The sequence below is a fragment of the Rutilus rutilus genome, assembly GCF_951802725.1.
Source record: "Rutilus rutilus genome assembly, chromosome: 1".
Taxonomy (NCBI): domain Eukaryota; kingdom Metazoa; phylum Chordata; class Actinopteri; order Cypriniformes; family Leuciscidae; genus Rutilus; species Rutilus rutilus.
This window is the reverse complement of record NC_140209.1, coordinates 70,625,749-70,653,589: the sequence shown is the minus strand read 5'-3', so window position 1 is coordinate 70,653,589 and position 27,841 is coordinate 70,625,749. Positions and strand designations below refer to the sequence as shown.

The 27,841-nt window shown below is 39.1% G+C and overlaps 1 protein-coding gene across 4 annotated transcripts; it reads right to left on the bottom strand.

The window, feature by feature from the left end:
• On the bottom strand, nt 1-26,829 carry LOC311296830 (sterile alpha motif domain-containing protein 9-like). 4 transcript variants are annotated; one of them, XM_084418792.1, is made up of 4 exons: nt 26,735-26,829; nt 26,577-26,650; nt 5,205-5,270; nt 1-5,119 (listed from the first exon to the last, which is right to left on the bottom strand). In XM_084418792.1, the coding sequence occupies exons 3-4, from the start codon at nt 5,206-5,208 to the stop codon at nt 543-545; spliced, it is 4,581 nt and encodes a 1,526-aa protein (XP_084274918.1). In that variant the 5' UTR covers nt 5,209-5,270; nt 26,577-26,650; nt 26,735-26,829; the 3' UTR covers nt 1-542. The 4 variants fall into 4 exon arrangements, with proteins under 4 accessions (XP_084274918.1, XP_084274916.1, XP_084274917.1 ...); XM_084418790.1 differs by adding an exon at nt 8,052-8,197 and having other exon boundaries at nt 26,577-26,800; XM_084418791.1 differs by lacking the exons at nt 26,577-26,650; nt 26,735-26,829 and adding exons at nt 8,052-8,197; nt 8,289-8,397.
• Nucleotides 26,830-27,841: the final 1,012 nt, after the last annotated feature.

Below are 27,841 nucleotides of genomic sequence, written 5' to 3'. Positions count from 1 at the left end.
TGAACTTTTAAATATAAAATCCTTTATTCTTATACAAAGCACCATCATTCATGAGATACAATAACATCTTAAATTTAAAACAAAAGTTAAAAAATAACATTACAATTTTTTAAACAAATACCTGCACAGATGAAAACAAACAGTAAAATCAACTGCCCTCAATCCTTATTAGTAGGTTTTTAATTTCCCCAGAAACAATTCCATACAATATCAAAAAAGAGCTACAATAAATATTGCAATAAATCAACAACATCTTGCATTTAAAGTTTCACTTTGGAATACAAATCTCAGTGTATTTATGATATCTGTGAGGGAAATACAGTAAATTATACACAAAATATATCAAGTTACCAATCACATTGAATAATTGAATAACAAACTAATTCTCACTATCAATGTACAGTGCTGATGTTAATATACCAGGGAAAATGGCTTTTCAGCTACTCAGGACTTAAACATCTTCTCAAACTTAGATGTAATTTGCACCTAAAGACAGATATTGGGCCATCTGCCTTGTTTATCCCAAACTTACATACGTTTGTCTATGTTTGTACGGTAATGTTGTATGCAACAGGTCCTTTAAAAGTGAAGCCCAGGTAAAATGTGACATTCTCATTGTTATGGGGTACTAAGGATGACTTGAGAACTGGGATATGAAATTTCATTCCTTTGGGACCCTCTAGAAAAACCTTCTCATCCTCCGTCCAGCCTGTGACACATCTCAGCAATTTAGAGATTTCTGGCATTTTCCAAACCTCTCCACTAAACCATTTCAGGCGTTTTTCTGAAACAGACAGTAGTTTTGTGATTGTTTCAACCTTGCTCTTGTGGACAAACTTTTCAAATCCAGTTCCATTGCTCAGGAAGAAATGAGTGTAGATCCTCTTTTTCCTTGGAGGGATGTCCTTCAGTTTCTTGTCGTAGTTTTTCTGGAGATGTTCAACAGCAGAGAGAACAATTTCATACTTGTGTTCTTTCTCCACTTCTGTGTCATGCTCTTCTGGCCAGAAAAGTAAGACAAGCAAGAAAAGAGCACTTGGCAAGCATCTCTGTTTCTCTTTAGGAAATTGGTGACTCAGTCTTTGCAGATCCTGAAATGCAGCCAGCTTAGAAGACTGAGTTGAGAGGCAACTTAAAGCAAAGTGGGATGCTATGTACTTGACAAGGTCTACTGGCAGCATTTGCGCCCTCATAGGATTGCTTGGGTAAAGTGAAATAATGTGCTCCAGAACGCTCACAGGGTTGCTATCTTTCTGGTTTGTTAGGAGGGAAAAAATTGTTGTGATGTTTCCGCCACCATAATAATAAATCAACATGCGTTTCATGAGAGGACTTAAGTACCCTTGGTTTTGATCTGTAAAAAGAGAAGCACCACTGAAGTATTTGCCATAAGCAAAAGACTTATTCACCAGCCAGTGCATGGGATGCTTTATGGTCCTCTCAACAGTGTCAGATGTCTTCTCCTCATCAGTTTTCAGGTCAGTCTGGAAGTAACTCAAGTCTTCCGAAATCCATTCCAGTGCTTCCAGCATAATTTTTTGGAGGTTTTTCAGCTTCCAATGAAAATGTGCCCATGGTTCTTCTATCTCAACAGGAATGTAATCTGTAAGGAGGTATTTAATTAATTCTGAAGAATTTCTTCTTGAGAACAAATGAAGAGTGCGCATTAGATTCAGCAATGCACATCCTACCTCTACTACTCCAAAAAAGCCAGCATTGTTCATGGTCTCATTGTCCTCAACTGCTGCATTCTTGCATTCCTGGAAACATTCAATGGCTTTTAGTGCCGTTTCCAAAGCATCTACTGTGTTTTCAGGTGTTTTTTCATCCTGCTCCATGGCTTTACATTTAGCTGTGAACCACTGCCTGTACACCTGACCTCTGGTATCAAGAATGTAGGAATTCTTTGGCCTTTTCTCTACAGCAGTTCTTGCCCACTTTTCCGCTTCTTCAAATCTGTCATGTTTGTAATTGAGTCGAGCCAGTTGCTGAGCAAAAAATGCATCCTCATTAAAACGCTTGTAAGCCGCTTTTAGAAGCTCAATGGCTTTATCTGGACACTCTTTCTCTCTCACATGCTCAATTAGGGGAGAGAAAAAGCTGTCAAATTTATCACCTTTGCTGATCCTGTGGCGTGTCATGAACAGATCTCGCAAGAACTTCATGTACTGATCTTTACCAAACCTGTGCTCAAACAACACATCGTTGTTAAGAAGATCCAATGCAAGATCACTTTGTTGTTGTTTGTCACCCAGAAATTGGAGGATTTCCTTTGCAACCAGTGGATGAATGATTCTGACGGAGTTAATGTAGGTGTTTTCATCCCTCAAGTGTATCAAGACCAATTTAGCTTGCTCACTTAGAGAAGTCTCAAAGGCATGTCGTCGAAACCTATCCACACAGATGGACAGTGCCAGGAGAGCTTCGCAATGTGACTGAGAGATGAATGAGTTCTGCACATAAGTGTTGAGCAATGCCACATACAGAACAAGCTTAGTAACCACAGAGTTGTGGTCAATGTCTTGCAGTAAATGCTTGACAAACTTCTTCACATATTCAGCAATTTTGTGGCTCTCGAATTCCTCACTCATCAGGACAAATGTTAGAATGAATTCTGGCTTGAACTGCTTTTCAAGACTTTGTCGTTTTTTGGAAAACTGCTTTTTCTCAGTCTCTGAAAGTTTATGAGTAATAGAAACATTCTGTTGAGGTGATTCCTTGCACATCTTCTCTGGATTGTGCGATCGCCTACAACTTAGCAGAATGAAGCAGAGAGTTCCACGTGCTATTTTCTTGGTATTGACAGCCACTTCCAATTCATGCTTTACATCTTCTAAATACTCTTGATCACAGTCTTCAAACAGCAGGAGAACAGGGAGGCATTTTTGGGGATCTTTTTCTTCGTGTTCCCGAAGCCAAACTGCATCTTCTGAAACAACCGATACTGAGTATGAAGGTTTTACAACGGCACACCTTAGATCCCTTCGGTTATTCCATAGTACCTGCCTTGCCACTGTACTGCCACCACTGCCAGGATGATGGTATATGTTGATGCAGCTGATGGGTGCCCGATCCAAACTCCAAAAAAGACAGTCTTTCACCATATTGTTGACTTCATTGTAAGCATCTCTTTGAATAACCTCCCCAATGATTTTTTTATCCGCAAGCCAGAGATTCATCCAAGTTACTTTTCCTCCATGGTAAAACTGCTGCTCAATCTTTTCAGATTCCATGACATCGGGACTAGTTTCTTCACAGTGGTTTAGACTCAGAATCTCCAATGAACATCTTGTTTCCTCCTCTCGAGTATCAAGGAAACACTCCCCTTTGGCATAGATTGGTAATCGTTTGGTGGCCCGTGTAGTAGTAGGCTGGACCTGTTGGAGGGTTGCATTTACCTGACTTATTGTCATCCCAACAACACTTGAACTGTTTACTGTTTCCATGTCACAGGATCCTAAAGCAAACCTCTGCCAGTCCTTGAAATTCTCCTCCGATTCAGCAAGGCAGATAATGTCCTCATGTCCTTCCATGTCAGTGAAGAACTCATAGAACGTGTTTAGGAATGGTATGTCAACAGGAGAAGTAAGAAGGAAGATCACTTGAAAGGTTCCTTTTGGCAAGATATCTTTGCAGATCAACGACACACAATCTTTTAGAAGGGTTCTTTTTGTTTTGACCCAGGTCTTGTCATCACAGGGAGGCTCATTGCCTTTATAATCGCGCCGCCCATTGCAAAATATCCAGCTGGTTTGATCAAACAGATGCAGATGACTCTCAAAGTCTCGGATGCTCAAGCCACTGGGAATTTTGTAGTTCTGCATGAAATGGCGGTTCACTACATGGTGCTGATTGTATTCATGGCATAACCCCGACACATTGGAATCTGGATCAAAGTCAAACACACAGAAGATCTTCATGTTCAGCAAAAAATCAATGTGTTGCAGATCCTTCTCCTGAAATCGATTGGTGACAAGTATGTGCCATTTTTCCTTGTCCATTATTTTATTTCCATCTGTTATGAGTATTTTGAGCTTTTTTCCCAGGTTCTGGCACAGTTTTGGTGCTGTGAAATTATCAGTTTTCTCTGCCTCTTCTCTCTGATCATCCCTAAAACTGATCTGTTGGTAGAACTCATTCAGGTCAGCCACTGGTTCAGTTTTAGAACCTACTCTCCGATAAGCAGTTTTCTTCTCTAACTGAACTTTGTTTGCCTTCTCATTAAAATTGGGCAGGCTAACAGAGAACACCTTATTTTTCACTATGCTCACTGCTGGCTTAATATCAACCTCCACAACATAGTGTTCCACATTGCTGTTTGAACAAACTACTTTAACAAACTGAGGTTCACCAACACATCGTCGTACAAGTTCGCTATCAGAGCTAGAGAAACTCCTCTCAATGTAATCTAATGAATCATAGTATACATCTTTTTCCTCGACAGGAACACCAATGATTTCACCATGTACATAACCAGTGTCACCTCTACTGTCCATGACACCAAAATGTATTGTGCCATTTGTACGAACATTCATACAACCAGTAGCAAACTTCAGCACTTCCTTTGCGAACTTGGCCTGTAGTCTTTGACGGTCCAGTGTTGCAGCAATGGCAAATGACTTGTACTCATGACATGGAATAATAAAATCACTAACCCCTGATTCTGGTAAGAGTACACTGTTCTTAACATATGTAAAATCAACACCTTTCATATCAAAAGGTCGTGGTTTGGAATCTCTCTTTGTTGTTACCACAAGTACAGAATCTTCTTCCTTGTTATTGTCTTCATTGACATCGGCTCTTGTGTCAATACTTTTAATTGCACTTGCTCCAAGGTCATTTTTTCCAGAAGACTCTTTGTGTAAATGATCATGTTGTCGTTGGGCTTTTTGTGAATTAATTACTAACTCATCTCTTTTTTTGATTATCAAAAGCGCAGGCCCGGATTTCATTCCAGTCTCTTTTTTCAGATATTCTTCTGATAGTTCACGTAGGATCCGACCATCTACTTCCTCTTCATGAAGTTTTTCGATGTATGTTTCTTTAATTCCTATTGATCTTAACCAGTCGCTCACCATAGACTCAGTCCATGTCTCCAGTGGAGGATCCTCTGGCTTTTCTGCAAACCAAAAAATAGCTCAAGGTGAGATATTTTACTTTAAAACAATGACTGGTAAGTGTTATAAAAAAAACATTATACTTGCCCATTGTTTAATTTGTCTTCTAATGATCATTCCCAGTGCAAATACAGACACCTTTACATTGCAGACCTTGAAGAACAGAAATGAGATTGTTAAAGCAGAGACATTTTAAAGCCAACAACAATACATTTATCTGTATTTTATCTGGCAACAACTGGGATGTATTTCAGATTAATTTCATCATTAAATTAATGCACAACAAGGGGTGTAAACATAGAAAGGTGCATCCATTTAGTTATCTGTTAATTGCTAATGCTTCAAATTCACATCTGCATGAGCAAAGTACATGCTATAGATTCAAATATAGGCATAACCTAGATAACGAAAAAGATGCATTAGGATTGGCATTTAAAGACATTCTGAACTCTATTGGAGTTAGAAAACACATGTCAGGACCTACTCATTGTCATAATCATACTCTAGATCTAATATTTTCACATGAAATCAATACTGATGCCTTTGAAATTCTGCAGCAGAGCAATGACATCTCAGATCATTATCATTATCGTGTATACTTCATTTAGCCAAGGCTGCAAAGCCGACTCCGTGTTACAAATATGTGAGACCTATCACTTCTGCCACTAAAGATTGCTTTATTAATAATCTTCCTGATCAGTTTCATCATCTCAGCATCCCAGATAGCTTAGAAAAACTTGATATTACAACAGAAACGTTTAACTCTCTCTTTTCCAGCACTTTAGACACAGTTGCTCCGTTGCGCTTAAAGAAGATTAAAGAAAATAGTCCAACGCCGTGGTACAACGAGCACACTCGGGCCCTTAAGAGAGCAGCTAGAAAAATGGAGCGCAACTGGAAGAAAACAAAACTAGAGGTATTTCGCATTTCATGGAAGGAGAGCTCGATTGCTTACAGAGAGGCTTTAAAAGCTGCTAGATCTGCTTATTTTTCAACCCTATTAGAAGAAAATAAACATAATCCTAGGTATTTATTTGAAACGGTGGCTAAACTAACGAAAAATAAAGCTTCAAGCACCGAAGTTTCCAAGCAACACAGCAGTAATGATTTTATGAACTTCTTCACTTATAAGATTGATAATATCAGGGACAAAATTATAACTATGCAACCGTCTACTACAGTATCGCATAAGGCAGTGCATTGTAGTCTCCCTGTGGAAAAATTTGATTCATTCGTTGCTAAAGGAGAGGAAGAATTTACTAAACTCGTTAAATCATCTAAATCGACAACATGTATGTTAGACCCTATACCGACTAAGCTACTGAAAGAGATGCTTCCAGAGGTCATAGATCCTCTTCTTAATATCATTAATTCATCTTTGTCTCTAGGATACGTACCAAAAAACTTTAAGCTGGCTATGATTAAACCGCTTGTTAAAAAAACGCAACTTGATCCTACAGAATTAGTCAATTACAGGCCGATCTCGAATCTACCTTTTCTGTCAAAGATATTAGAAAAGGCAGTATCTTCACAACTATGTTCCTTTCTAGAAAGAAATGATATCTGCGAGGATTTCCAGTCCGGATTCAGACCGTACCATAGTACAGAGACAGCTCTCGTTAGAGTCACAAATGATTTGCTCTTATCATCCGATCGTGGTTGTATCTCGCTATTAGTGTTACTCGATCTTAGTGCTGCATTTGACACCATTGACCACAACGTTCTTTTAAATAGATTAGAACATTATGTTGGCATTACGGGAAATGCACTAGCATGGTTTAAATCATACTTATCTGACCGTTATCAGTTTGTAGCAGTAAATGATGAGATGTCTCATCGATCACAAGTTCAGTATGGCGTACCACAAGGCTCAGTACTAGGACCGCTGCTGTTCACTCTGTACATGCTACCATTAGGAGATATCATTAGGAAACATGGAATTAGCTTTCACTGTTATGCTGACGATACTCAGCTGTATATTTCTTCAAAACCTAACGAAACTTATCAATTCACAAAATTAACGGAATGCATCCAAAAATTGGATGACTCGTAATTTCCTACTTCTTAACTCTGAAAAAACAGAGTTTCTAATTATTGGACAAAAAACTTCCTCACGTAATAACCTAGAATACTGTCTAACACTCGATGGCTGCTCTGTTAAGTCTTCGTCGTCGGTTAGGAACCTGGGTGTGCTCTTTGATACCAATCTTTCATTTGAAAGTCACGTGTCTAGTATCTGTAAAACTGCATTTTTCCATCTTAAAAATATATCTAAATTACGCCATATGCTCTCATTGACAAATGCGGAACAATTAGGTAATGCGTTCATGACCTCAAGGCTAGATTATTGTAATGCTCTACTGGGTGGTTGCCCTGCACGCTTAATAAACAAACTACAGCTGGTTCAAAACGCAGCAGCTCGAGTTCTTACCAGAACCAGGAAGTATGACCATATTAGCCCAGTTCTGTCAAAACTGCACTGGCTCCCTATTAAACATCGCATCAATTTTAAAATATTGCTGATTACTTACAAAGCACTAAATGGTTTAGCTCCGCAGTACTTGAGTGAGCTCTTAACGCATTATAGTCCGTCACGTCTATTGCGATCTCAAAATTCCGGCCAGTTACTAATACCTAGAATATCAAAATCGACTGCTGGCGGTAGATCCTTTTCCTATTTAGCACCAAAACTCTGGAACAGTCTTCCTACCATTGTCCGGGAAGCAGACACACTCTGTCAGTTCAAAGCTAGACTAAAAACACATCTCTTTGACCTAGCTTTCACATAATACATTATAGACTTCTATAATTCGATGTTAGGCTGCATAGATTAGGTCAGCCGGAACCGGGAACACTTCCCATAACTCCTGATGTACTTGTTACATCATAAGAAGGATGCTAATATTAGTCTCTCTTTTTAATCCCAAGGTTTACCGCAGTCCGCCGGATCCAGGCTGTATCCAGATCTGATGAAGGACCTGCGCCTGATGAAGGACCTGCGCCTGGACACGACGACAACGCAGTCCTGAAGTGTCAACTAGGCTCTCCCCTGTGAAGGCCTCCTTCCCTTCCCTTTACCTCTGTACAGATGATAAAACATTGTTGTTTTATCTGTAAAGAGTCACCACGTGGCTACGTGGTGTATCCATGATAAATAATTCTGTATCATACATTTTTTAGGCCAGACAAGTAGTTTGTTGAGGGTTGATTTGTAAAGAAGGACTACACGCCTGAAAGAAGAATATGATTTACGTTCACAATCAAAGGCAGAGTTTATTTTACATAGAACTAGGCAAAATTTTTATTTCGAATCGGAGAGAACTAGCCACTTATTGGCCCTCAGGTTGAGGGAATGCGAGTCTAAGGCCTTTATCAGTGCAATAAAATGATCAGGTCACCACGAATCTCGTGATAATCAATGACATATTTCAAGTGAAGTTAAGATTTTTACACAAATTTATACAAAGCCGAAACCAATTTTCAATCTGAAAGGAGTATCTAGGTAAATTAGTACTGCCTCAGATCCCCCAGATGGATAAAGACTCTTTGGAGGCCCCGTTAAATTTGGAGGAGCTTCATGAATCATTAAGAAGTCTTCAAAAGGGCAAGTCATCAGGCCTAGATGGCCTCCCTCCTGAATTGTTTTTAGAAATATGGGATTTGCTAGGGAATCTCATGCTTGATTCGTTTAATTTTGCAATTGAGCACAGGGCATTTTTTTCATAGAGATCAAAAAACATCTTTGATATCATTGCTTCTTAAAAAGGGGAAAGATTGCTCCAACTATAGACCGGTATCACTCATCCCATGCAATTTAAAGGTTTATGCTAAAGTTCTTGCCTCTCGCATGGAAAAAGTAACTCATAGCTTAATTAAGGAGGACTAAACTGGTTTTATTAAGTTCGCATCCGATAATATGCGTCGACTTTTTCATGTTCTTGATTTTGCAGACGCCCATCCGAGCTACTTGACGCAGAAAAAGCCTTTGACAGGCTAGAGTGGACCTATATGTGGGCAGTTCTGCAGTGTTTTGGTTTTGGTGAACTTTACCACTCGCATCAGTCTTAACTGGTAATATTTAATGCCGCTTTAATGCCAATGTTAAGGTTAATTATCCTATCCCCTCATTCATTCCTATTAAAGATTCTTTCATCTATTTGGGTATTACCATATATAAAACATCCATAAGATTGCCAGGGACAATTTTAATAACATTTTAGAGTGATACTCAAAGATGGAATAATCTTAAAGTCTCTCTTCAAGGCCGAATCTCCACAGGCAAAATTAATTTGTTACCTCGGCTTAATTTTCTTTTTTCTATGCTGCCCCCCCCCCCCCCCCCCCCCCCCCCCCCCCCCCCAGGTTCCTTTACGGAGATCAATTCCATACTTTCCCAGGTAAACGACCCAGAATAAAATTTGCCACATTGCAGCAGCCTATACTTTCAGGAGGATTGGCTGTGCCAAATTTTGAATTATAATATTCGTTGTTCCAACTTAAGACTCTTCATATTTGGGTTGATCCTCATTCCAAAGTTTCATGGAGAGAAATTGAAGCTGACAAGGTTAAACCACATAGGCAGTGGCGTAGACAGGGGAGGGGCCATGGGGGCACTGGCCCCTCCTGAAAACTGATTGGCCCCCCAATGTGCCCCCACCCTTCTACTTGTCTGTCGGCTTTCTTTTGCATAATTAACGGTTCGACGATGCTAGTAGTTGTAGAACACAGATTAGTGAGCTTAAGTTTTTCAACAAAAAAAAAGCACATGGTAAGTTGAGCTAATTTATATTCCTTTTTTATATTAGCGAGTTGTTGCAGCGCTAGGTTTTTGTACCGTCTTCAAAAAGTGAAGAACAGTGTTCGATGTCATTACAATGCTCTGTGGCTGAATGAATGTAATTACACAATCAGGGTTTTCCTGTATAGTGATTTTTTTTTCCGGCCAATACGCAACTGATATTGCAAACTATATGCCGAAGCAAATCGTAGGCTATTATGTTTATCTCACACTTTAAAAATATATCTTCCACAATTTAAAGCTGTAAATATCAGAGGTGGAGGTCAACTTGAGTTACGTGACTGCACGCGAATTTAAAGATTTCTAATAAATGAAGAAAATTACTTGACTTTGAATTGAGAACGAATACTCTAAATTAAATCAGTGTCGTACCGCATGATTCGATAATGACTTTATAAGAATTGTAATTAAACTTAAAAAAGTTAATAAAAAATGATTGCGACATTAGCTATATACAAACTGCAAGCGACGGAAGAAGCGGCACCGGCGCCTCTGATCAGAGTCTACGAGCTGCATGACGCTGTGCAAGCACAAAACAATACAGGAGCAGAGGAGAATCTGCGAATATTGTTTGTTTGGATTTAAACACTTCGAAATGGACCATATTAATAAAAATAATTTTGGTGTAAGCACAATTTGCAACGCAGACATGTAACGGTCTCTTATGGATAATTTCTCATAATATCTAGATTATGAAGATATTTGATGTTGAGTTTTCTTGATGTCTGAAACATAAAATAGATTGTGTTTTTCTTCAAATATCTTGTAGGTTTGCAATGTTGTGTGGCACAATCTGGCTATTTTTTTTGTGTCAAGCAAAGTGAACAATATGAGTCTCAAATTAAGTGTGTAATGTATATGTTTTCTATGAAGATAGAATTCACAGAAGTTAGTGACAAAACGTCATGACATCCAGAAACATTCTCAAATAAAAAAACATAAATATAAATAGCAATGTAAATAAAATATTACTAAAAATGTATAATAGCCTATATATAAATAAATAATACTAAAATAACACTGGACTAATTAAGCTATTCTAAACTGCTTTTATAAGATTAATTTAATTTGCATGTAGTTAAACTATACCCTTTTGAAAAAGTAGCTACCTCTAACAGAAAGTATGGATATATGATAGTATACAATCATATATGCACAAGGCTAATTAGCCCTGGCATATTTAGATTTTGTCTGTTCATCAATGCAAATTTACTGCAAATGCTGCTATGCAAATTTAATAGGATGTGGATACAAGTTATTATTGTTGTATTTAATTTATTAAAGTTATATTAATTAATTAATTGTGTATTTATTATATGAATAATATACTTATGCATTTGTATAAATTAGGCAGTTCTATTTATTTATTTTTGCCCAAGCATTAAGGCTGTGAGGATTTGTGTAAAGTTTGTATAACCTAATGCTGAGTTTTATTATTTTTGTGAGTTGGATTCTTGTATTACAGTTTTTCACTTCTGAAAAGTGAAAAGTTAATACAAACTGAATTTGACTGTTCTTATTTACAGCATTGAATAAATGCCATAAAAAAAAAAAAAAAAAAGCTATCACTGTTTATTGAGGATTTTAAAGCTTACTGAACTTTAAATGATTTGGATATCTACAGTTTTACATATAAACACAACATAAGATTGGCCCCTCTGTATTAATTGTGTCCCCTATTGTGCCCCCCAGTTGAAAAAATCCTAGAATTGCCCCTGCACATAGGCTCCAAGATATTCTATTTACTGGTACAGGAAATAAAAATAAGTATAAATTCGGCCCGGTTGTGGCCAGTTCTATTAGGATCTGGAAAAGGGTTCAACGTCTGATGGGAGGACCTTTCAAATTTTGTAACAACACACCCTTATGGCACAACTTTTAAGACCTTCTTGGTCTTCACTGGGCATAAACTCATGCGGCCACTTATTTGACAACCAGGGACTCTGCATACTTCAAGAACTAAGAACTAAGTTTTGTTTACCAGCATCCTCATATTTTGTCTTTTTTCAGTTACTTTTTTCAGTAAGGCATATGGAGTTCCATGGGCATCCCTGATTTCCTCTCATCCTATGTGGGATTGGATCACACCATGCTCTGATCAGCCTTCCGTTTCTTTAATATATAGTAAGCTTAATGATCACATTGCAAAGCCTCTTTCTATTAAATCTATCTGGAATCGTGAATTATTCGGGTTTTATTCGTGAATTATTTTAAAGGGTAACTAAACCCTAAAACAACTTTTTTTAGTTAATGATCTGTAAGACTGGTGCTTTATTAATGCTGTTCATTGATTCAAGTACATTTTTTGACATTTGGGTATAAAGTGTTTTAATTCTACAATATATGGTGTAAAAACGTCTGAGTGCTGCCCTCTTCAGGTTGAACGGTGGCTACTGCAGTTGAATTTTCCTATTGGAAGTTGTTGTGCCCTGTGACGTAAGAGGGCACCAGCTCACCACGCCCTTGCCTACAGAGAGACGGCTCTCCCCACTTTTCCAGCATTTTTAAAATATTGCCAGTGGGTGGAGTCAGGCTCTGACCAGGGGTTGTTGCCCCCTTAATTTATCTGTCGACTGGGAGAGGGTGTGGTCTAATCTAATCTTAACTTCTAAAAACTTGGCTCATTGTCTTATCCATTTCAAAGTCATCCATAGAGCATACATAACCCCTTACAAGAGGTTCAAAATGAAACTGCAGTCAACCTATAACTGCCATATCTGTAACACTGTATCATCAGGCACTTTTCTTCATATGTTTTGGGAGTGTCCAATTGTTGTCAACCTATGGGCCAATGTAAACTTGGTTTTGTCCTCCTTACTACAAATTGAATACATGCCCAATCCAGGTTTATGTTTTCTCAATGATGATTCTGACTCTTGTATAAGTTCAATGCAAAAGGGAATTGTTTGCTGGGTTTACAGCTGCAAAGAAGACAATAATACAGAACGTCTTGGTTACGTATGTAACCCTCGTTCCCTGAGAAGGAACGTTATTACAAAACGTGCCAATGCCAAAGAAATGCCATGGGTCTGCGGAATTTGCATAGCATAACTCCGTCCCACCTCGTGGGTATATAAGAAAGTATGCTGGCAACATGCAGATATGTTTCTTCGCTGAGGAGTCGAGACTGAACTTCTTACCGTTCTAGCGGTACAGCGGAGACGTAACGTTCCCTTTCGTGGTCACTACAAGTTACGTCGTGACGAAGAATGGGGTTCCCAGTCTAATCACGCAACCTCGGCTGTCTTCCAGTGTCCTGCGTAAGTCTGAGCTCCCTGCCTCAACACCAAGGGTGGCAAGGTGGCTTGCCAAGGGAAAGACACATGCTCAGAGAGGCTTACAGTGGAAATACACATGTGGGGGTCGCCCAAGGGGGGAACCATGCACATGGAAGCACCAAGCCAACGCGAAAGCTGCCGGTGGCATAACTCTGGCGTTGGACATCAACGGCGCTTCTCGGGGAAGCTCACCTGAGGGGAATATCGCACATATCCAGATCCGAGGAGTGGAATGGTGAGCAAGCGAAGACACCTGAGCATCCTAGTACCGGCTAGTTGAAGCGAGTACACGAGAGGACACTGGCTCCACTCGGAGATTGTAGAATCTCGCGAATGTGTTGGAAGCCGCCCAGCTTGCAGCTCTGCAGATGTCTGATAGTGATGCGCTAGAGCCCAAGAGCAAGCCACACTCCGGGTGGAGTGTGCCTTCACACCAAGGGGGCATGGTCGACCTAACCAGTAAGACAACCTTTGCTTGGAGAGAGCCTTTCCCTTCAGCTTCCCACCATAACAGACAAAGAGCTGTCTACGTAAGCATGGAGGGCGCGTACTGGACAGAGCAGTGCCAAGGCTGGGTCTGCCTCCTCCAAGGGCAGCACTTGCAGGTTCACCATTTGGTCTTGAAAGGGAGTGGTGGGAACCTTGGGCACGTATCCAGGCCGGGGTCTCAGGATCAAGTGAGAATGGGCCGGCCCGAACACCAGGCACAATTCGTCAACGGAAAATGCCTGCAGGTCCCCTACCCTCTTGAAGTAGGCCAATGCTGTCTACATTGACAGGAACTTAAGCTCCACTGATTGCAGAGGCTCAAAGGGAGCACTCTGCAGGGTGTTTAGAACCACTGAGAGGTCCCAAGAGGGTACGAGAGGAGGGCGAGGCGGATTCAGTCTCCTCGCTCCTCTCAGGAACCTGATGACCAGGTTGTGCTTCCCCACGGACTTACCTTCAACTGCGTTGTGATGTGTGGCGATAGCGGCAACATACACTTTGAGGGTGGAGCGAGACAGCCTTCACTCCAACCCTTCTTGCAGGAAGGAAAGCATGACACTGATCGGGCATTTTCTGGGGCCTTCTCGGCGAGAAGAGCACCAGGTGATGAAGAGGTTCCACTTCAACGCGTAGGCATGTCTCGTGGACGATGCTCTAGCGGAAGTGATGGTAGCCATCACCGGTGGTGGTAGGATACTCAAACCTGCCTCGTCTTCGTCACTCGGAGAGCGAGGCTGGTGGCAGCACGCAGCTCATCAAAGAGCCCTGGGTCAGTCCTGCCCTCGTGCATGTTCCTGAGCATCTGTGCCTGATAGACCTACTGGATGGCCATGGAATGCAAAGAAGCGGCTGCCTGCCCTGCAGCTCTATAGGAGTTCGTGACGAGAGTCGGCTTTGGAGGGGTGCTTAAAAAACAATCGTCCAGCCGCGAGTGCTCAGGGCAGCTCTGGAGGACGCCCGCGGGTTGCGGCATGCTAAAGGGGGGTGTGGAGCGTGGAATAGTCGGCGCTTTATTCCACATCATCACCCTCAGGTCACCCTGTCCACCAGCCAAAGTACCACCTCTCGAGGATGTGGATGAGGGACTCTCCCATCCACAAAGGCTGCCTTAGCGTGATCTACACCCAAACACGCAAGGCAGCGATTGTGCCTATCAAACTCGGAAACAGTCCGACCGCAACCAGAAGTGCACGGGCGAACTCGTAACTCGTAGTGACCACGAAAGGGAACTGGTTTACTCTGCACATGTGTGCAAAAACATATTGGATTCATAGCCTCCATTAAAAAGTGACTTGTGAATGTACAACAGCAGGAATCAACAAGGCTAAACCTATTACCATTGATGCATGGCAATGTTTTTCTTCAACATATTGGACTATATAAAGGAATGCCTATATAAAGTTTTATTTCTTTTTTTCCCCTCCTTCTTTCATATTGTTAAATTACTGATAATATGTCTGTTTCTCCCCTTCCCTGTCTGTTTGTTTGAATGGATGTTATTTTGTTATTTCTAAAGACAATAAAAAGTTGATCACCAAAAAAATAAAAAATGGGCAAGCGAAAAGATCTGAGTGACTTTGACAAGGGCCAAATAGTGATGGCAAGATGACTGGTCAGAGCATCTCCAAAATGGCAAGTCTTGTGGGGTGTCCCGTGGTTAGTACCTACCAAAGTTGGTGCAAGGAACGACAACAAGTGATCCAGAATCAGGTTCATGGGCACCCAAGGCTTACTGTGTGGGGAGCAAAAGCTTGCCTGTCTGTTCCGATCACACAGAAGAGGTACTGTAACTTGTTGAAAAATGTAACACTGCCCATGACGGTGTTAGGCTGCAGACCGGTGAGAGTGCCCATGCCCTGTTCACCGCTGAACGCACATACAAATGGGCATCAGAACTGGACCATTGAGCAATGGAAGAAGGTTGCCTGGTCTGATTTCTTTTAGATAAGGTGGATGGCTGGGTGTGTTTGTTCATCGCTTACCTGGGGAAGAGATGGCAGCAGGATGCACTATGGGAAGAGGACAGGCTGACAGAAGCATTGTTATGATCTGAGAAAAGATCTGCTGGGAAAGTCCATGCCTTAATGCATTAACCCTCTGAGGTCGGCAAACGCGTCCCCGCGTTTTGCTGTATTTTCTTCACATTGTAGCACTATAAACTTAAATTACTCCGTCATTTATGGTCATACAGAAAAAAGAAATATAAAAAAAGAATCTGTGATATTTTTACTTTTGTATGTGTCCACTTACAATCAAATCAAAACATTGTGCTTTTGTAAAATAAAGAAAATAAACAGGGTGTGCGTTCTGCCTCTCCGTCGCGGTGAACTTTTTTTTCTTGAGCACGTCTATAAACTGAAACAAAACTCAGCGAATACTTGTCACACATTTATGAGCCATATACCTTTATAAACATTTAAGTGTGTACTTTTAAATGATCGGATTCAAACTGAAAACAAATATTCTCTGTTTAAGTAATTTGAGTAAAACCAACAAGATGTCCAGCTTCTCAAACGCTTCCTAATTATTTTTAATTTGAACACGCCCACTCGCGCAAAAGATATTCACATGCAAATCTCCACATGGAACGCGAACGTGCTCATTACCTCAAAAACAAAACACCAAAACACTTCACAAGTCTCTGCTTTTCGTCAAGTTTGAAAGACGCACCGTGAGCTTACATTGGATTTAGGCTACCTCAGAAGAAGAAGAACGCGATTTTAAGACAAGAAAGATGTAAGGTAAGAAATTCTTACATATTAGTTTGTTATTGTTGCATAAATTTCACATTGCAGTTGAACTGTTGCTAGATATAGGGTGAATATTATAATATTTAGACCCGTGTTTACTGTTACTGTGTTTGTGGATATCTGCTCAAACGTAGATATGTATATGGTAACCATAATGTAGAGATGCACCGATTGATCGGCTGGTGACCGGAATTGGCCGATTTTCACGTGATCGGCCATGACCGGCGACCGGCCGGTCAGTCTGACATATGCCGATTTTATGCCGGTCAAATGCACTCGGGCGCTGCATGATTAACCTTTTGAGCGGTACGGTCTCATATATGGGATTTTTATCTCTGTGCCCCTGAGAGTAACTTACGGTGCCACATTTATAATGTTCAGTGACGTCGCATAACTGCCAGATTCAAACTGTGCTTTCGCGCGTTGGCTGGCGCTGAGCCAGAATCGGACGCGTTCAGCGCTGTCATATATCACAACTAAGCAGTGTTTTCAACCTCATAATGTTTATTTTAGGCTTCATATATTTAAATACACATAAGCACAAGTAAAACAATACATTTGGAGTTTGTAAAATACACACTGATGTCTGTGGAAGCAGCAATAACAATCTATTCAAATATAATTTGCCGACATGTTTTATTCATATCAGACAAACATAGTGGAAGTAACTATAAAGTTTACTCTATTCTTCTCAGTTCACCGGCCACTTTCTTGCATTTATTTCGGGAGAAACTGATGAATTCACGTGCTGTAAATCCGACTGACAGGACAACATTGCGGCGCCCATCTCATGTTTATAGATCAAGATTATTTATAAAGGTTTTTAAACGACCAAACACACTCACTTACACGTATTTGAGAATCGGAATATCAGATAGGCTAGTTGATGACATGGTAAGCAAGTTTGTAAATATTTTGAATAAAAAAGGAAAAGCGAAATAAAAGCGACACATCTGTCATACAGTATTATTGTGGCTGCGGTGTATCGCGTGACGCGTCGCCATGGAAACATTAAAGGGAACGTTCGCCTTGAAAAAACTCACTCTGGGGGGTGGGGGTGTCAGTTAGAATATTTTAAACTTACGTGTGAAAGGGTTAAAGAAAAGATAGAAAATAAATATTTGTGTGTGCTGTAAAGTGGTTAGAAAAAAATTAAATCGGAATCGGCTAAAATCGGTATCGGCAGGTCAAACTCAATGAAAAATCGGAAATCGGAATCGGCCTAGAAAATTGTAATCGGTGCATCTCTACCATAATGTTTTATATTTAAGCGCGATCATGTTTGAATGTATCATATTTGATACATTCGAAAAGCAAAACGCACCAAACGGCTTCATATTTTTACTATTATCTCATTTCATATCATCATAACGAATGGAAACATTTGAAGTAACATGATAATCAATATATTTTTCTCTAGCTTAGTTGTTACTGAAATATTTTGGAAGATTTATAGGCTGCTATAGGTTATTGTTATTATTATTTTATGCGCATAGCCTATGCCTACAAGGCACAACAAACCTGGTGTTCATTATATTATATATTGTTGGAAACATTTATGTATGTGTGTGTATTCTGTGAATTTTAAAAAGCAATTTTAACCAGAAAAATCGAAAATTTATTCCCAAAATCGTGCAGGCCTTTCTCTTGAAATCAGTGTGTTCACTTTTTTTTTCTTCCAGGGCCCAGATGCCACTGAGTCCTGCTGACTTCAACATTCACATGAGTCTCTGTACATGAACATGGTAAAGTGAAAATCAAACACCTTGGAAATGAAAGGTATGTACAATGTTTTTAGGAATGGCAATGAGTGCTTTTTTGTCATTTGTTGTGTATCTTTGGATTATGTTGTGTTGTAAATAAATCCCAAAAATCTAAAAGCCATTCTTTTTTAAATCTCCTCATTCTTTGTGCAAGGTTGCTCAGAATGATAGGGCCTGATAGCTCCTAATAGGGCCGTTAGGGGAGGGTCTTTGTCTTTCTCAGGTGTGAAAAGCTTATATATTAATGAGCTCCCGCATAAAGCTTTTTCACACAAAACACGTCGTAAAATTTTTAAATCAATATATTGTCTTACCTGAATGAGCAGTCAGGGTGATTTTCACATAGAAGCAAATATTCTAGGCTACGTCATACAATTTTCAAAAGCCTTGTGAAGAAATAATCAGTATGGGTTTCATGACCTTATTTCAGTGAGAATTTTTTTTGTATTTTCACAAACCACGCATAAATGTCATTATCTCAAAACAACAAACTTTTACACACATGCTGCTGATGTATTATTGTAGCAGAGTTTGTGCTGAATACAGTGTAATTAGACTTTAGCCATGACAATGTCACAAGTAACAGAAATAAGCACAAATGTCAGAGCATGTCAGAACACCTCCAGGGCCCAGAAAACCGCTCAGACCCCAGAGGGTTAAAGCTGGTTTGACAGCACAAGGGGGACCTACACGATATTAGGCAGGTGGTTTTAATGTTGTGGCTGATCAGTGTATATGTGGGATATCCATCCTTTTTTCCATCTTTAAATCATCTAAATCAACAACATGTAGGTTAGACCCTATATTGACTAAGCTACTGAAAGAGATGCTTCCAGAAGCCATGGATCCTCTTCTTAAAATTATTAATTCATCTTTGTCATTAGGATTTGTACCGAAAACTTTTAAGATGGCTATTATTAAAACTCTTATTAAAAAAACAGAACTTGATCGTAGAAAATTAGTCAATTACAGGCCGATCTCAAATCTACCCTTCTGTCAAAAATACTAGAAAAGGCAGTATCCTCACAATTTTTAGAAAGAAATGGTATCTGCGAGGATTTCCAGTCAGGACTTAGACCGTATCATAGTACTGAGACAGCTCTCATTAGAGTCACAAATGATTTGCTCTTATCATCCGATCGTGGTTGTATCTCTCTATTAGTGTTATTTTAATGTTGCATTTGATACCATCGACCACAACATTCTTTTAAATAGACTCGAAAATTATGTTGGCATTAATGGAATTGCATTAGCTTGGTTTAAATCATACTTATCTGACCGTTATTAGTTTGTAGCAGTAAATGAAGAGATGTCATATCGATCACAAGTTTAGTCTGGTGTACCCCAAGGCTCAGTACTAGCACCTTTGCTTTTCACTCTGTACATGCTACCCTTGGAAGATATCATTAGTAATAGGAACCATGAAATTAGTTTTCACTGTTATGCTGATGACATTCAGCTCTATATTTCTTTGCGCCCAGAAGAAACTTACCAATTCACAAAATTAACGGAATGCATAGCTGATGCATGAAAAATTGAATGACCAGTAATTTCCTACTACTTAATTCTGAAAATAGAGTTTCTAATTATTGGAACCTCCGCACGTAATAACCTAGAATACTGTCTAACACTTGATGGCTGCTCTGTCAAGTCTTTGTCCTCAGTTAGGAACCTGGGTGTGCTCTTTGATACCAATCTTTCATTTGAAAGCCACGTTTCTAACATCTGTAAAACCGCATTCTTCCATCTTAAAAATACACCTAAATTATGACATATGCTTTCAATGACGAATGCGGAACAAGTAGTTCATGCGTTCATGACCTCAAGGCTAGATTATTGTAATGCTCTACTGGGTGGTTGCCCTGCACGCTTAATAAAAGTCCAGTTGGTCCAAAACGCAGAAGCTCGAGTTCTTATTAGAACCAGGAAGTATGACCATATTAGCCCTGTTCTGTCAACACTGCATTGGCTCCCTATTAAACATCGTATGAATTTTTAAATATTACTGATTACTTACAAAGCACTAAATGGTTTAGCTCCGCAGTACTTGAGCGAGCTCTTAAAGCATTATAGTCCTTCACGTCTATTGCGATCTCAAAATTCCGGCCAGTTGATAATACCTAGAATATCAAAATCAACTGCTGGCGGTAGATCCTTTTCCTATTTAGCACCAAAACTCTGGAACAATCTTCCTAACATTGTTCGAGAAGCAGACACACTCTGTCAGTTTAAATCTAGACTAAAAACACATCTCTTTAACCTGGCATACACATAGAACATTTTACATTTCTATTATTCAAATCAGTTAAATGACTATTAGGCTGCATAAATTAGGTCAGCCGGAAAACACCCAATGTACTTGCTACATCATAAGAAGAATGGCATCTACGTTAGTCTTTCTGTTTATTCCGAGGTTTAGTGTAAGCAGCCGGATCCGGGCCGTATCCAGATCAGATGATGGACCTGCGCCTAGACACGACCACAATGCATGATGTAGTCAGCTGGATCTGTACCGTATCCAGAACAGATGGTGGACCTGCATGTAGACACGACCACAACTTTTCCCTTAAAGGGTCATGAAACCCCCCTCTTTCAGCTCAAGTCTAGCTCACAATCTTTTAGAAAAATGCAACTTAAATGGGCGTGGATGGCTGTGATAAGAAGGGAGGGGAGTGGGTGTGGTCAAAGCCAGTGGCCCATGCATATCGACTGTCACTAAAAATAAGTGGTAAAACGTGAGGAAATGCTAGATTTTTTTATAGCTGGCAAAGTTAAAGTATCATGAAATACACTGACACCTTATTTTTGTCCTTTCAAAAGTAACTGAATGCCCTGCTACACATATTAGCCTACTACAGTAATCATAATTCTATTTAAAACATATAAATGTACATGCATATGTATAATTATGCCATTATAAAATATATATTTGTTTATATACACACTATAAGTGCATATATTTGAAAATAAAAAATTTTCCGCTTAAAAAAAAAAAAGTTCCGTACATAGCCTAGATCTACGCGCCCCCTAAACCCACATAATACAGATGGACAGTGACATAGAAATTTGCACAAACTAAGCATACGTTCCAAACACTTGAGGTATTATCGAAATATCTAAATTATAATAATGAGTGACTATTTAACAAAAGGCAAGTAAAACGGTCAGAGTTACATTTTAGACACACACACACACACACACACCTCTGAAGCGATAGAAAAGTCCTCGGACCGCATCACTCGCAAGAAACCTGCATTGTTGTACAAGGTCGAAGTCCACCATTCTCCCGTTGAATGGTCGCTACACACGCATAATTTAGATGTGTCCGTGGTTGATGGCCAACCAACCGCCTGCAGTCAGAGTCCAGCCCTGGCAGCATCGCGGACACTGGAACTTTTGCACCACGAAAACAAACGCGCGTCCCATCATTGCCTCTCTCATCTACTACGCGAAATCACAGTTTGACATGTCTGTGGGAAGTTCCACGTGGTGTCATGAATAATTAAGAGACAGTGTCTTCTCATTGGATAAGAAAACTCAGTCATGAATAATTATGAGACACTGATGAGTCATCAGAGTACTATAGTGCTCTGCCACGTCACAGCCTGTGACGTGGACATGATGAAGATTTTAAACCCGGAAGACGAAAATAGCGGAAAAAAACTAAAATTTAACCATTTTCCCCCTACTATTAAATCTAACAGATGCTAACATTGTCTTCAATGGTGTTCAACACACATACCTCTGTTAAAATCTCAGAAAACTTGGTTTAGGGTTTCATGACCCTTTAAATGTCAGCAGAGGTTGTGTCAACTAGACTCTCCCCTGTGAAGGCCTCATTGACACGACAGTCATAAGCACTGCTCCTCAACAAACCCATCTTCATACTGACGTAATGACTCCGACCTTCAACCAGATGGAACTGGATAATATTCTGAATGTTCCAATCCAATCTGACTTCTGACCTGTAAGGCTGCCTGAATCATAATCATACACTGTTCGTTCTTAGGCCAGAGCAGAACTGGCCCCCCGACTGAGCCTGGGTTCTCCCAAGGTTTTTTCTCCATTCTGTCACCTGATGGAGTTTTGGTTCCTTTTGGTCGCCTTTGGCTTTTGGCTTGGTTATTTGGGGACATTTAATTTAATATTCAACAGTATTACTGATCTGCCTGCATTGAAATCGCATTTTCTCCAGAGAGGCTATATATTTAAATGAATTAAATTAATAACTTTTTTACAACAAAAATGAACAATTACTGAACTTACTTAAGCTGGACTGTGACGCTATTTTCTTCTAGAAACAAACTTTGTTGCATTTTTTTCCTGTTATCTCTGTAAAGCTACTTTAAAACAATCTGTATTGTAAAAAGCGCTATATAAATAAAGGAAGACTTGACTTGACTTAAAATTCTTTAATGCTTATGTTAGCTGGTATATGGAATCATCTGGCACTGCCGTCTCCGACTCAGGTAAACTCCGCCCCTGTTCATGACTAGGTCTGCTGTCACGATAACAAATTTTGCTGGACGATAAATTGTCCAAGAAATTATTGCGATAAACGATAATATTGTCGGTCTGAGACCATTTTCATCTAATATAATGATAATGGCATATAATGCAGGTACACCTTTTCAGAGATCTATAAACTTTTATTGCTAAAGAATATTAAACATTGAAAACGGAAAACATTTTAAATATCCACAAAAAATGAACAAAACAACCAAAAACAATAAAAGCAATGGACTCTCAGTGTCTGTTAACAAAAAAATTCACTTGAATAAATACCAAAACCAATAAATAAAATGGATGTAATCAAAATTGCACTTCAAAAAATATTAAACATTAGGCTCAGACATAAATAGTGATACATTCCATAACAGGCAAAACTGCCAGTTAGGACCTTTGTAAACAAATAAAAAAAAGCCTCAACAGGCCATATCACACCATTTTGCACTGTCCTCCTGTTACTTTGTCGACTAAACGCCCGAGTGAGTGTGTAGGCTACTGTTGGGAAGACGGAGACGCACTTTATTGCGTGTATATGCTACGCACTGAAAATACTTGGTTAGGATTAGGGGTGAGGAGTGCGTGCGTATCATATGCACGCAAAAACTATTTTTGCCGTATAAATGGCACAAGAAATAACATTCGTGGTATAGATACCTATTTTCATGAGATCGGGCTCGCTGTCGCGTTTGGCTTTGAAACCAATTCCCATCTTTTTCTTTTTTTTTTCCCCTCCAACTCACAACTAGCGTCTTCTCTCTCTCCCGGCAGTCGCCGCAAGCAGTCCCGCTTTCCCATACAAAGACCATGTGACTGACAAGAGGGTTCACTCCTCCTATACGCTAAATAAAAATAATAATAATAATAATAAAGCATGCAAATGGAATTATCGTGGCCGGAAAAATTATCGAGCTCATTTTTTTTATCGTGCGATTAATTGATTTATTGACTATCGCGACAGGCTCATCATGACCACTCCTTAAGCTTGAGTTGGCCCACTTTGGACCAGGGTATTCGGCGGGCCAAAAAACCCTGGCTGTTGACACAGAGGAAGCCCCGACGAGGCCCGATCAAGCCCCGGAAGAGACAGTGGAAATGCGACTGGCCCCAGCACGCACTAGCACGCCCACTTTTGGCCGACAGTGGAAACGCGGCGTATGAATAATCAAAAGTGTTCGCTGCATGAACTGATTTATTGATTGTAATATTAATTTAGCTACATCAAGTTAATCAGATTAACTGATCCAAATATGCATAATTAATCATATCACCTTCAATGCTTTAAAAAAAAAAAGTTATATCATATAACGATTTGCTTTTGACTACATGCATGGAATTTTACTAGGTGTATGTCGGCAATTGACAACACTATGGTTTGATACAAAGTATCATAGAGAGAGCTGGTATACTGGAAGAGAAATCATGGCCATTGACAAACGGCTACTTGAAATGTGTGGCATTTTACCACGCCAATTCCTTGAACACTTGTACAAGGAGCTTACTGTCTGTTAAAAGATAATATTTCTTCACATGACATAGATGTAGCTGAATATTTGTTGAAAACTTTTGTGAGCCGTTTTGAGAGATTGTATGGCAAATTTCATGTCAGTTTCAATGTGCACATTTTAGAGCATTCTGCACAATCTGTAAGAAACTGGGGTCCACTATGGTGCCAGAGGGCTTTTGTTTTTGAAAGTCACAATGGCAACTTGCAAAAGCTCTTCCGTGGCAGTTCCAGAGCAAATTGTCAGTGCAAGTGTTCCAAGACTTTTGACAAGCGTAAACAGCAATAATATTAATCAACTAAGCAAGGACTCTGTTGAGCAGATGTTACATGGGTACAAACTTGCCAAATACTGTGTAATTAAAACAAATGTAGTCTTCCTGGGTTCACCGGCTGTAAGACCACCAGCACCCAGAGAGGCATATCTTCTCAGCGAACATGGCATTAATGTTCACCATGCAGATTTCACTCAAAAACAAGCACAACACTATCTAGAAGAACGAACCGTGCCGTTCTTACAGAAAACGGGCCAGTGTGGGGTCATTTGTTGAGAGCTGTATTTCGAGTGATGTCAAATTAATCAAGAGCACTGAAATCAGAACAACTTGTGTTTACTTAAAAAATGTGAATGGAGTACATAATTTACTTTGCATTCAATCTAACAAATGGGAAGTTGACAGAATAGTCATGTATGTATAGTAATGTGCTATATACTATGGTACAGTAATTTGTAAATATCTGTCATATATTCATATTCAAGTTTATTTTTTAGCAAGTGTTTAATAGAAACTTTGGTTACTGTATGCCTCTGAGGCCACACTTTGGTAAATTAGTATCATGTGGTTTTGCATTTTTATTTATTTATTCAGTATGTATCAGCTTGTATCGTAAGACTTACAGTATAGTAGGTTATTAATTTTTGCAATGTTTTCTTAAATATTGACAAATACTTAATAAAAAGTTTATATGTGATATAAACTGTTTTTAAATGATTGTGGGGAGAATTCTACAATACAGTTTCAAATGCATTCTGCCAAATAAAAGTGCTATTAACTCTACAGCTTTACTACTGTAGCACTCATTTGTGTTTAGATATTCAGCAGTAAATGAAATACTCTATTTTTGTTAGTAAATTATATAAGGAGTTACAAGTGTCCATATTTTAGGGAACACATTCTGCGGCTACAATAGAACTTGTCCAGCAGGATCCCATGTAAGATGAAATTACTGCAGATTTATCCAAAACGAACACTTACAGTAAGCCATATGACTAAAAACAGGCACTTATAACTGCCTATATATAGTCGGTATGCTAGCTAGCTAGTAAGTTAGTGAAGGTAGGCAATAAATGTTGGAAATCCTTAAGTGTGTGAATTTATATTTTAGATTGCACCAATTAAGTTTATTTATTTTTTATTTAATTAATCAATAAATCAATCTACATTTTGAATCCTGCAGGGCTCTTACAATTTTTGTAGGATGTTATGCAATCCTGTAGGACATGTCAGTGGACAAACTAAGCCTGGGTTCTCCCAAGGTTTTTTCCTCCATTCTGTCACCTGATGGAGTTTTGGTTCCTTGCCACTGTTGCCTTGGCTTTTGGCTTGCTTAGTTGGGGACATTTAATATTCAACAATATTACTGATCTGCCTTACTTAAGGTGGACGATGACGCAATTTTCTTCTAGAAACAAACTTTGTTGTATTATTTTTATGTTATCACTGTGAAGCTGCTTTGATACAATCTGTATTGTAAAAAGTGTTATATAAATATTTATATAACGCTTTTTACAATACAGATTGTCAAATGAAAATAACATGAAAATAATGACTTGACAAACCTACAGAGGATTCATACAGGTATATATATTTTTTTTAAAATGCAATCCTACAGTATGTGGACAAACCTACAGGACTCCTGCCGGTATATAAAAAATCCTGCAGGAATGTACCCAGTCCTATGGGATTTCCATTCTGTCTTGCAGGATTCCTGCATGATGGATTCCAGTGTTTCTGGATTCCTATAGGAATTTTTTTTTTTTTTTTTTTTTTTGTAAGGGATACTGTCAGAATTTGGCCGTTTTTTACAGCAAGGTTTAACAGTGTGATGCAACCTGCAGATGACATTATGGCCAATCACGAAAGTCGACATTACAACAAGATAGAAATCCCTTTTATTTCCCTCCGAAAAATCTAGGCTAACAGGTTTTAACTGGAACGCCGTAGCCCCTCAAAATTCACTCCCCTCGCGAACAGCCCCCAAATGATGCACCCCTCCATAAAGATAAGCCTGTTCTTCAGTTACAAAATACGAAGCTTGCTAAACTGTATTTTAGGATATATTTTGGGATTAAACAAACAAACAAACTCACAGTTGTCGAGTCTCTCCTGCACTGACCGGAGTTCAGCCGCATCCATAAAAGACGAATCTTCCAAAGGGACAAACCTTTGAACAATGTAAAGCAATGTGTAATACCAGTGTAAATAGAATACATCGGTCAAATTTGTTAAATCATTTCACAAGGTTTGCCCAATAAACGAAGAGCGAGAGAGTGCAGTTATCACTGTGTGGTACCGCCACAGCCAGCTAATATATGCGGCACAGAAACAACGGTCTTAAGTTTCGATTTCCTGAGAATGAAAGGAAGCGTTTCCTGAATGGGCTATTCAATATTTATATATAAACAACAATTTACAATAATAAAGATAAAATAACTATTAGTGACCGAACAGAATATTGAACATAGTAAAATGACAAAAAAAAAAATATATATATATATATTGTGTATTAATGTAATATTTTGCAGGCCTACTATAGGGTTAGGATTAGGCTACCTATGCATAATTTACTGTTATTACTATAGTAAGTGCATGTAATGTGTAACAAAGCACTGTAAAATAAAGTGACCCAAGTTTTCAACACAATCATTTCTCAGCTTTCAAATGTGTGCAGTCCTAATACATACATGACATTATCACCAAAACATGGTTTTCCAGGTTAATATTGTGCATATGGACTCTCTGTTTAACCGGATAATTAAACTGATGACAACCAGTTAATGCTCACAGTGTACAGCACTTTAGTTCCTCATGTGATGCAATGGGGAACTGACAGAATCTGATCTTGAATAGGATACGTATTAAATATGTATTCCCACACACACCTCATCTTTCTAATGGCGAATATGCAGAAATATTGCAATAATGGATTATAACCTCCGAAATGAAAACGCACAGATAAAAGTTAAAAATTAAGTTTTGTGTAAACTCGCTGTATCTAACCACTTTAAAAATGTCCAGGTGAATAAGCTCTGTGTATTTTCAGGATCAATGTTTTGTGCTAATCATTCTGTTTTACTTTACTAGTGAATTGCAATGAGGTAATGCGTACTGGTTCTCCACAATTACATTATACACAAAGTGTAAATAGAACTAACATGTAATTTATACTAAAGTTTGGTGGGTGGAGTGAATAAGGTTGGCTATTTGCACTCATATCTATTCCCGAGGATGGTAAAAACTTGCTGGGATTTGCACAATAGCAGTGTTTTATTAACACTACATGTAAAAAGGCATCATTGCATTTTCAAAAACTTCCCTCAAAATGTGCCATTTAAAATATATACTGTATACTGAA